Here is an 11,592-nt window from a genome sequence, read left to right on the forward strand (position 1 = left end):
GTGTAATGATCATGCTGTTTAATCAGCTTCATGATATGGCACACCTGTCAGGTGGATGGATTATCTTGGCAAAGCAGAAATGCTCACTAACAGGGATGTAAAGAAATGTGTGCACAACATTTTAAAGAAATAAGCTTTTTGGGCATATGAAATGGGACCAACACTTTACATGTTGCGTTTATATTTTTCTTCAGTGTAGTTTACATCTTACTTGCCTTCTAGGTTCATTTATGTACATTAGTATTTCTGTCTCAAATACTCTGTCGTGTATTGGAAAGGGCACTTGTTATGGGCAACAAGGCTACCCTCTTTAGAGGCTTGTTTTGTAAATCCATGCTCCCCTAGGGTGAGTAGGGACTGTAATTTAACAAGCACATTCAAAATATATAGACTACTGCCTGGAATTTTAATATCAAACTTGACCCGAAAAACAATAATAAAAAAGTAATCCAGGCAGCCCACAGGCTTGTTGTTTAACAAAGTGTGTTCTGTTGTCTACACAGTGACAACCGAGTGGCTCGTTTAAAACGTCTGCTATGGTCACATCACATGGCTCCAACATAATGGAGATTCACTAGAAACCAAACGGAAGAAAAAGGAGAGAAATGGGGAGAGACTAGACTTGCACTAATGAATAGGACCCAGGTTTCTTTGATGGTTTTGTGTGGCAGTTTTGTTTCACTAACTTGGGTCATTAAAACATCACGATTGGATGGCAGACTCACCTTGGTTATTCTGCTATGACTAAGGTTAAGCATGACAAATGCCCATTAAGAGAATGATAGATGGGGTCTTTAAGCTAGTCCTTTAGGAGTCCATAGAAAAAGCCCCAGGGCTTTGAAAGGGTCCGCATTGGGCTAGCAGACATTTTGGGAGAGCACAATGCGATTCGCTGCTCTGAATGGCTAATGTCTCCTAGATGTTCTTGTGACTGGGGGGCCTTAGTATGTCTATTTGGAAGTGACGTTCTGACACACAAGGTCATGTATCTGTGTTGCTAGTTATTAGGTGAGATGGATAGGATCCATTAGAAAGGAGTCAGTTTAATTTAAATCCAATATACAGTCTTAGGGGGAAAAAGGTTCTATATAGAGCCAAAAAGGGTTCTATCGCTTATTTCATATATTTCGCCCCTAAAGGTGAAGCAAGCGGTAGAACCCTTTTTGATTCTTTAAAAAAAATGAGTGTATGGTTAACTAGTGGCGCAGCGTTCTAAGGCACTGCATCTCAGTGCAGAGGAGTCACTGCAGACCCTGGTTCGATCCCGGGACTGTATCACAACCGGCCGTGATCGAGAGTCCCATAGGGCGGCACACAATTGGCCAAGTGTCGTCCGGGTTAGGGGAGGCCGGGGTAGGCCGTCATTCTAAATAAGAATTTGTTCTTAACTGACTTGCCTAGTTAAATAAAAACTATGTCATAGTCCCAAGTGTGCATACAGATTTCAGGGAGGATGAACATCTTGACTAAGCTGTCACCCATTCATTTGTTTGAAATATTTTGTCATTCAAATGTCTATGGATTGTCTCATCACAACCAGCAGAATACTTTCTAAATTAGAAAATGTTTATCAAATCAGTGAATTATCTCTTTAATGTGTATTTCTCCCCTCACAGCATGATACTAATAATTAAATAAGTCCACTCACTAAAAAAGCTAAAACAAAGCTGCACGAACCTCGTGAAAGGGTCATTCATTCAACGCTTAACACAAAAAATCTAACCATTTCTCTGATTTTCTTTCCCCTACTGCTCTCTGTGTGTTCAAAGAAAAACAGCACCCAAAGACAAATCTATTGATTGATGAGACAAACTGTGGTGCACCAGCATGCATAGGGAAATAGATGGGAGCCTTTTTAATGTGACACTTCCTGGAGGGATGACAGAGTGCTCCCGGCTCTGCTCTATACATGAATTATCAACTGCTGTCTGGAAGCCACTTTGTCAAAGAGATTGATGAAGAGCCATCAGAAAGAGAACAAATCAGACTTGATGGGAGGGGGAGTGAAGCTATCAGGGCCTCTCATTCTGTGTTGGGGGGCTGTTGTGGTGGTGGTGGGGGGGGGGGGGTGCTTGGGTTGAATTGGACTTAATGGGAAATGTATTGAATGCATGTTTAGTCTGATCCTTAGCTGTAGCCAGGGAGAGAGAGGGCTTGTCAATGGGATGAACATTAGATGGACATTCACTCCCATCGTTTATCAAAGAAAGATCTTATCACAACGACAATATTGGTTTATATTGGAAGCCATAATTGCATTCAACACTTTATTATATTGCTGTGATGGTGACATCCATGGTTCTTTTCTATGGAATTCATTCCATTTAAATGTCCTATTTGTCCTATTTATATTGCAGGCTTGAAACGAGACCACCTGAACCCCTGTCCATCTGTCATTTAAAATGGTCTTTAAGAGGAGGACATTTCACTCACTACAGGACTAGAGAGAGAGGAGCATGCTGTGAGGGGTTATTACAGAGAGAGAGAGAGAGAGGAGCATGCTGTGAGGGGTTATTACAGAGAGAGAGAAAGGGAGGGAGGGTGAAAGGGAGAGCGTAGGGAAGGGATAGCGGGACAGTGAGCTGAGGAGATACAGAGCATATCAAGAGGCAGAGAGAGACCGGTACATGTCGAGCCTTCCCAAGAAAATGACCAATTTCGCAGGCACTTGGAAAATGAGAAGCAGTGAGAATTTTGATGAACTACTCAAAGCACTTGGTAAGATGTCTATAGTTCTTACCTTCTATCATTAAGAGCTATATGAAAGAATAAATACTTAACAATATGCTATCAAAATCCTAACTGTTCTTTCTCTATTGTGTCCGACTACCAAACGCATCATTATTTTCGTCTGTGTTCTATTATTTGGGGAAATATTTTTCAAAAACAATAATTGGGAGAGGCCAAAGGGTGTGTGACGTCTTGATCATCAGTTTTAGGATCATCCCAGCATGTATTAATCCATTTGAGCTGCGTTTTATGTTGTCATTTGTTGAAATTCCGAAAGTCAACTGAGTTGGGCATGTATAAAAAAAAAAAGAATAGAAAATGTACACAAGGTGCACATGTAATACATATTATTATACATATACATATTATTATACATATACATATTATTATACATATACATATTATTATACATATACATATTATTATACATATACATATTATTATACATATACATATTATTATACATATACATATTATTATACATATACATATTATTATACATATACATATTATTATACATATACATATTATTATACATATACATATTATTATACATATACATATTATTATACATATACATATTATTATACATATACATATTACAAATCACTTAAGCTTGATCTTGCGCGTTGTTTCCTGCCATAGAATAGTCATCTTTTCAGTGAAAGCAGTGAGGGTGGATCATCCCAAAGCTGCACTGTTGAGCCCAGCTGGTGTGGAATAGATGAGACAATCCACTGTGTATGTTTTCTCAAATACGTCTCCTGTGACTGCACTGAGATCTCACTTAATCTGAGCTCTAGGTATTGGCTTGGACAAAACTTTGGCTTTTGGTCCCATAGGAACAAAGAGATGAGAGGAGAAAAAAAGGTGAAAAGATTGAACTCCTCTCCTCTGGGGAACTCAAGTACACAGATTGTAGTTTTAAATGAGAGCCATACGACTAGTACTGAAGGATACAGTATTTGAGAGCGAGAGAGCAGCTCTGAAAACATATGCAGAGGGGAATGAATGGAAACAGCAAGACATTTTTTCATCCAATTGGTTAAATTGCAACTGTGTGACACAGCCAACTAGCGCCATAATAACTTCTTGGAGGAATCCATCAGTCTGCAGGAGAGCTAAACAAAGCTAATGACTCCAGCATTCCTTGTTTTCATCACCTTGTCATAGCGTCCACCCATATTTGCAACATCTGCTGATAACCATCTCATTTGCAGTTGCTTGCCTTGAGAACTCTGTATATAACTTGAATACCCACAGTGCACCATTGATATCTTCTCACACTCCTAGAACCTTCTGTCTACCATGACTTTGTCACAAATAGGTCACACTGCCACTATGCATTCCTCTTGTAAATAAGCACAACCTACACCTTTGAAAGTGGAATTCAGGATTGTTTTCCGTCAATCAATGGCGCCAGGAGGAGACAGAAATGTAACTGTACTCATCCTTGAATTAGGTGAGGAGCAAACATGACATACCAAATGTCAGTACAAGTCAAACGATAGCCCCGTGAAGCCGTATTGTCACCATGGGTTCAACCCAGTGGCATGTCAAGGTTGTGTACAGTCAGTTGTCATAACCTGACAAAGTCAAAACTGATCAATGACACATGCAATTGGTTATGCAGCACTTATGACCGTTAAAGTAAGCGTAATGACAGGTGTCATTTGCCCACAGGCGTCAATGCTATGTTGAGGAAGGTGGCTGGTGCCGCGGCGTCCAAACCTCACGTGGAGATCAGGCAGAATGGGGAGCAGTTCTACATCAAGACCTCCACCACCGTGCGCACCACCGAGATCAACTTCCTCATAGGCCAGGAGTTCAATGAGGAGACGGTAGATGGCAGGAAGTGCAAGGTAAAGTCTCTGAGTCTGCCCCATATAATGTAAAGGTAGTCTCTGCCCCTATACAATGTAAAGGTAGTCTCTGCCCCATACAATGTAATGGTAGTCTTTGCCCCATACAATGTAAAGGTAATGTCCCAATCCTATTCAGATAGCATTTGTACGGATAAAGGAAAGGAGACAAGCAGAGGAAGCTACATTGAGACGCAGCCCATGTTCACTCATCCAGATCAGATCCCCTTCAGATAAGTGAGGACAGGAAAGTACATGGATGTATTGACATGGACCCTCTTCACTGCATTACATTCATATCAACAGAGCCTGGCCACATGGGAGACCGAGAGCAAAATGTACTGCAGGCAGACTCTCCTGGATGGCAACGGCCCAAGAACCTTCTGGACCAGAGAGCTGAAGGGAGATGAACTCATACTGGTGAGGAAGTTTGTGACTAAAGAAAGGTAGTAGGCAAGGCTGTCATGTCAGGCCCCCTCAGTTTTATCTATTTGTACACTGAAACTATAGAAGAGTGTTCCTTTCACAAATAATTCATTCAAAGATCTCTAATTTGTCTATCAAATTAGTTTTATGATGTATACAAATCAAATCGTGTTTTTCACATGCTTCGTAAACAGGTGTAGACTAAACAGGGAAATGCTTGCTTATGGGTCCTTTTCCAACAATGCAGAGAGAAAGATAAAGATTAAAATAATAAATAGTGGCATGAGGAATAAATACACACTGAATAACAATAACGAGTAAAAATAACATGGCTTTATACAGGAAGTAGAAAATAACATGGCTTTATACAGGAAGTAGAAAATAACATGGCTTTATACAGGGAGTAGAAAATAACATGGCTTTATACAGGGAGTAGAAAATAACATGGCTTTATACAGGGAGTAGAAAATAACATGGATTTATACAGGGAGTAGAAAATAACATGGCTTTATACAGGGAGTAGAAAATAACATGGCTATGTACAGGGAGTAGAAAATAACATGGCTTTATACATGGAGTAGAAAATAACATGGCTATAGAGTCCAGAGTGTGTGGGTAGAGTCCAGTGTGTGTGTGTGTAGAGTCCAGTGTGTGTGTGTGTGTGTGTGGGTAGAGTCCAGTGTGTGTGGGTAGAGTCCAGTGTGTGTGTGTATGTGTAGAGTCCAGTGTGTGTGTGTGGGTAGAGTCCAGTGTGTGTGTGTGGGTAGAGTCCAGTGTGTGTGTGTGTGTGTGTGTGTAGAGTCCAGAGTGTGTGTAGAGTCCAGAGTGTGTGTGTGTGTAGAGTCCAGAGTGTGTGTGTGTGTGTGTGTGTGTAGAGTCCAGAGTGTGTGTGTGTGTGTGTGTGTGTGTGTGTGTAGAGTCCAGTGTGTGTGTGTGTGTGTGTGTGTGTGTGTGTGTGTGTGTGTGTGTGTGTGTGTGTGTGTGTGTGTGTGTGTGTGTGTGTAGAGTCCAGTGTGTGTGTGTGTGAGTGTGTGTGTGTGTGTGTGTGTAGAGTCCAGTGTGTGTGTGTGTAGAGTCCAGTGTGTGTGTGTGTGTGTAGAGTCCAGTGTGTGTGTGTGTGTGTGTGTGTGTGTGTGTGTGTAGAGTCCAGTGTGTGTGTGTAGAGTCCAGTGTGTGTGTGTGTGTAGAGTCCAGTGTGTGTGTGTGTGTGTAGAGTCCAGTGTGTGTAGAGTCCAGGGTGTGTGTGTGTAGAGTCCAGTGTGTGTAGAGTCCAGGGTGTGTAGAGTCCAGTGTGTGTGTGTGTAGAGTCCAGTGTGTGTGTGGGTAGAGTCCAGAGTGTGTGTGTATGTGTAGAGTCCAGAGTGTGTGTGTGGGTAGAGTCCAGTGTGTGTGTGGGTAGAGTCCAGAGTGTGTGTGTGTGTAGAGTCCAGAGTGTGTGTGTGGGTAGAGTCCAGTGTGTGTGTGTGGGTAGAGTCCAGTGTGTGTGTGTGTGTGTGTGTAGAGTCCAGAGTGTGTGTAGAGTCCAGAGTGTGTGTGTGTGTAGAGTCCAGAGTGTGTGGGTAGAGTCCAGTGTGTGTGTGTGTGTAGAGTCCAGTGTGTGTGTGTGTGTGTGGGTAGAGTCCAGTGTGTGTGGGTAGAGTCCAGTGTGTGTGTGTATGTGTAGAGTCCAGAGTGTGTGTGTGTGTAGAGTCCAGTGTGTGTGTGGGTAGAGTCCAGAGTGTGTGTATATGTGTAGAGTCCAGAGTGTGTGTGTGGGTAGAGTCCAGTGTGTGTGTGGGTAGAGTCCAGAGTGTGTGTGTGTGTGTAGAGTCCAGTGTGTGTGTGTGGGTAGAGTCCAGTGTGTGTGTGTGGGGTAGAGTCCAGTGTGTGTGTGTGTGTGTGTGTGTAGAGTCCAGAGTGTGTGTAGAGTCCAGAGTGTGTGTGTGTGTAGAGTCCAGAGTGTGTGTGTGTGTGTGTGTGTGTAGAGTCCAGAGTGTGTGTGTGTGTGTGTGTGTGTGTGTAGAGTCCAGTGTGTGTGTGTGTGTGTGTGTGTGTGTGTGTGTGTGTGTGTGTGTGTGTGTGTGTGTAGAGTCCAGTGTGTGTGTGTGTAGAGTCCAGTGTGTGTGTGTGTAGAGTCCAGTGTGTGTGTGTGTGTGTGTAGAGTCCAGTGTGTGTGTGTGTGTGTGTGTGTGTGTGTGTGTGTGTGTGTGTGTGTAGAGTCCAGTGTGTGTGTGTAGAGTCCAGTGTGTGTGTGTGTGTAGAGTCCAGTGTGTGTGTGTAGTCCAGTGTGTGTAGAGTCCAGGGTGTGTAGAGTCCAGTGTGTGTGTGTAGAGTCCAGTGTGTGTAGTGTCCAGGGTGTGTGTGTGTGTGTGTAGAGTCCAGTGTGTGTGTGTGTGTGTGTGTGTGTAGAGTCCAGTGTGTGTGTGTAGAGTCCAGTGTGTGTGTGTGTAGAGTCCAGTGTGTGTGTGTGTAGAGTCCAGTGTGTGTAGAGTCCAGGGTGTGTGTGTGTAGAGTCCAGTGTGTGTAGAGTCCAGGGTGTGTAGAGTCCAGGGTGTGTGTGTGTAGAGTCCAGTGTGTGTAGAGTCCAGGGTGTGTGTGTGTGTAGAGTCCAGTGTGTGTAGAGTCCAGTGTGTGTAGAGTCCAGGGTGTGTAGAGTCCAGGGTGTGTGTGTAGAGTCCAGTGTGTGTAGAGTCCAGTGTGTGTAGAGTCCAGGGTGTGTAGAGTCCAGGGTGTGTGTGTAGACTCCAGGGTGTGTAGAGTCCAGGGTGTGTAGAGTCCAGGGTGTGTGTGTAGACTCCAGTGTGTGTAGAGTCCAGTGTGTGTGTATAGAGTCCAGGGTGTGTAGAGTCCAGGGTGTGTGTGTAGACTCCAGTGTGTGTAGAGTCCAGTGTGTGTGTAGAGTCCAGGGTGTGTGTGTAGAGTCCATTGTGTGTAGAGTCCAGGGTGTGTGTATAGAGTCAGTGCAAGAGAGTTGGTGCAAAAATAAAGGGTCAATGCAGGTAGTCTGGGTAGCCATTTGATTAGCTATTTAGCAGTCTAATGGCTTGGGGGTAGAAGTGCGTCCTGTTGGTTCCAGACTTGGTGTACTGGTACCCCACACTGTTAGTGTTAACACTTCATTTTGAACCCAAGAGAGAGTAGGCCTGCACTTCATACTATTCCCCAAGAGATTATACTGTAGGTTCAAACAGACGCTTGACATCAAAGCTAAGACAAGCTTTTCCCCCAGAACACTCCGTATGATGGACGCTGCTCTGCACAGCCTAACTCAGAAACCATTGTCACTGTTACGAACACCTCTGAAAGGGTTCCTGAGGGATTTCAAAGCTTGCTCTTTGATGTATTGGTACAGGCTGATATTATACTGCACAAAAATATATGTTTGCTGTTAAGCTCCTCACATACCAGGTCCTTACATCCATCAAAAACACTTCTTGACTTCTTCACGGCACTGGCTTTCATATTAAAAAGAAAGTGTACCAGATTGACAACAGTAAATGAGGCCAATAACCTTAGATTCCAGTTTATAAGTGATGAGGATAACCTCGTTATTGACTCTTACAAAGCCCAGAGGGAAATCAAGAGGAAAACCTCTGTGTAAGGGACTCCTTTCTGGATAGCATGCTTGGACTTTGCAACACACATGAAATGTGTGTGTTTCAACTCAAGGGTGTGTAGTTCTGTGCATATTTGTGGCTCAGTTGGCAGAGCATGGCGCTTGCAACGCCAGGGTTGTGGGTTCATTCCCCACGGGGGGACCAGGATGAATATGTATGAACTTTCCAATTTGTAAGTCGCTCTGGATAAGAGCGTCTGCTACATGACTTAAATGTAAATATTGAGCCATATGAAAGGTCTGTGAGGCCGTTGTTGGACAACGGTCTGATTGTTTAGAGATGGGATCATGAGGTTGGCTCAGAGTTTTGTCCAATATTAGAGGGAGAGGTCAGTGTAACGTGTTGTTTTTTGATGTCAAACATATTTCCCGCTAGGCGCACACAATCTTGTGTTTTACTGTGGAGGAAAATACTTTTTCACTAAATGCTCAACTTGGTAGGATCTCAAAAGGTGGGAACCATGACTTTTTCTTATTGAATAACTGCAATATGGAGAAAGTCACCAATGCACTGCATCTGCTCATCCACATGCAGCAAAACCCATTGGATGACAAACAAGGTGCCACGATACACTTCTTCCCAGGTCCCACACATCGAAAAACAAACCTCTTGAAAGGTTGATCCCCCACATAACTCCAGAATTTTGTTTTCACAGGCAATGGATCTAAATTTGAACAATTTGAACAATTAGTTTATTAATTCCAGGGAGCTAATGGGCAGCGCCTCATCCTCCACTAAAACAAGCCTGCTCTCCTTCCGGTGACAAAGGAATCTGGACCTGGCCAGGAAAACGTAAATGTAGGTGGCTCATGTCAAAGCATCTATGAGCTGATGAGGAAATTAAGCTTTGAAGGAGGAAGGGATGGAGGGGGGTTGGGGGAAGGAAAGTAATGAAGACAGTATGTTCTGGCTTTACTGTATCCAGTGATGTAAGACGGATGGAGTCCAGGATGTGTTCATTAGCATGGAGAAATCTCAGGGGACTAGTTTAGTTTAATAGGACGGGCAGCAGGGGATGTGCCTGTAGTTACTCTGATACTGCATGTGTTCCTGACTGACACACTGTTCACGTTATCTACCATGCTGTTGTCCTGTAGTTCCTGACTGACACACTGTTCACGTTATCTACCATGCTGTTGTCCTGTAGTTCCTGACTGACACACTGTTCACGTTATCTACCATGCTGTTGTCCTGTAGTTCCTGACTGACACACTGTTCACGTTATCTACCATGCTGTTGTCCTGTAGTTCCTGACTGACACACTGTTCACGTTATCTACCATGCTGTTGTCCTGTAGTTACTGACTGTCACACTGTTCACGTTATCTACCATGCTGTTGTCCTGTAGTTCCTGACTGTCACACTGTTCACGTTATCTACCATGCTGTTGTCCTGTAGTTCCTGACTGACACACTGTTCACGTTATCTACCATGCTGTTGTCCTGTAGTTACTGACTGTCACACTGTTCACGTTATCTACCATGCTGTTGTCCTGTAGTTCCTGACTGACACACTGTTCACGTTATCTACCATGCTGTTGTCCTGTAGTTCCTGACTGACACACTGTTCACGTTATCTACCATGCTGTTGTCCTGTAGTTCCTGACTGACACACTGTTCACGGTATCTACCATGCTGTTGTCCTGTAGTTACTGTCACACTGTTCACGGTATCTACCATGCTGTTGTCCTGTAGTTACTGACTGACACTGTTCATGTTATCTACCATGCTGTTGTCCTGTAAAGTATCGAAGCCCCAATGTAAGGGGGGGGGGGGCATTACCTTCTCCAGTGCCTGATGCAGGCATTTACCGCCAGAGGTGTGTGTAGGGTTAAAAGCTACTGGCTGTCTGCCCGCAATAATGTGCCTCATTGATCATGTTGTGTTAGAAAACACCAATGGACCATGACGCATCTCACGTTAATGTCTCCCTGGACACTCGCTGCACACGGCAGATGGCTTCATCTTAGCGCCATTCTTTAAACCCGAATGATACTTACTTTCCTCCCTCCCTCCCTGGGTGCTGGGGTAATGATGATCTGTGGTGCTGACAAGTTCGGTTGCAGTCTTGCAGCACCTCTGAAAGTACCATAAATCTTTGAGGGCTCGATGCGCCTCTGCCACCCGCACATCTCGATCATTTCCCCTTTTCCCTCATTAATTCACTGATACTGTAGCAGCTGCCATGTTCCAAAATTTACTGTTTGGACAGGAAATCTCAACCAGTTGTGTGCTAAAAGCAGTCGTCCATTCTGTCACAATGAGAGTTTGAACAAGAAATCATATTTTTACATCTCACTTGACACCAGTTGTCATATTTGAGATTAACACAAAATGGTCCTGTGTTCTTATCTGAAGGTTCAAAATATGATCTACAACAGCAGGAAGCACTTTTGTTGATGAGATAACTGGAATCTTTTGTTCTTTTTCAGACCTTTGGTGCAGACGACGTGGTTTGCACACGGATTTACGTACGAGAAAATAAATAACGTAGCTTCAGGACCGACCAGGACCATCAGAATGGGCTCCATCCCCCTTCGTACAGCTGCAATAACTCTCCAATACATCCATCTTCAGAGAAATATTTCATAACATCATATATCAGATTAAACAGACATTTACCATGCTTCATATAACTAGACCAAACATGCAATTGTATTTAGACATTGTTTCTCATGCCAACTGCCACTTTTAATTAAAAAAAATTCGTCCTTACAGTGTTTTGTCAGTATTGGCAATAAGAGACAATATACATACAATTTCAATATATTGTATTATTTGTCTGGTGTCAAGGAAATGTCTAAAGAAATACATCTGCTTGTATCAAGACAAACGTCAGGTAGGAAAATGATTCACTTCATTCTAAGTTTAGGTGACCTATTGCTTTAACATGCAGAAATGTCACAGCAACAACAAGGAACCAAAAAGGAGCATCAGAGATTTGCCCAATCAGAACAGATGCTTGAACAAGAGGAACATC

General features: G+C 43.3%; 1 protein-coding gene across 1 annotated transcript; it reads left to right on the forward strand.

The window, feature by feature from the left end:
- The first annotated feature begins 2,541 nt into the window (after window positions 1-2,541).
- LOC139575007 (cellular retinoic acid-binding protein 1-like) lies at window positions 2,542-11,327 on the forward strand. Its single transcript, XM_071399890.1, has 4 exons — window positions 2,542-2,718; window positions 4,414-4,592; window positions 4,899-5,012; window positions 11,045-11,327. Exons 1-4 carry the CDS (start codon window positions 2,628-2,630, stop codon window positions 11,099-11,101), a joined length of 441 nt encoding a protein of 146 aa, XP_071255991.1. The 5' UTR covers window positions 2,542-2,627; the 3' UTR covers window positions 11,102-11,327.
- Window positions 11,328-11,592: the final 265 nt, after the last annotated feature.

Source organism: Salvelinus alpinus, chromosome 5 (assembly GCF_045679555.1).
Source record: "Salvelinus alpinus chromosome 5, SLU_Salpinus.1, whole genome shotgun sequence".
Classification (NCBI taxonomy): domain Eukaryota; kingdom Metazoa; phylum Chordata; class Actinopteri; order Salmoniformes; family Salmonidae; genus Salvelinus; species Salvelinus alpinus.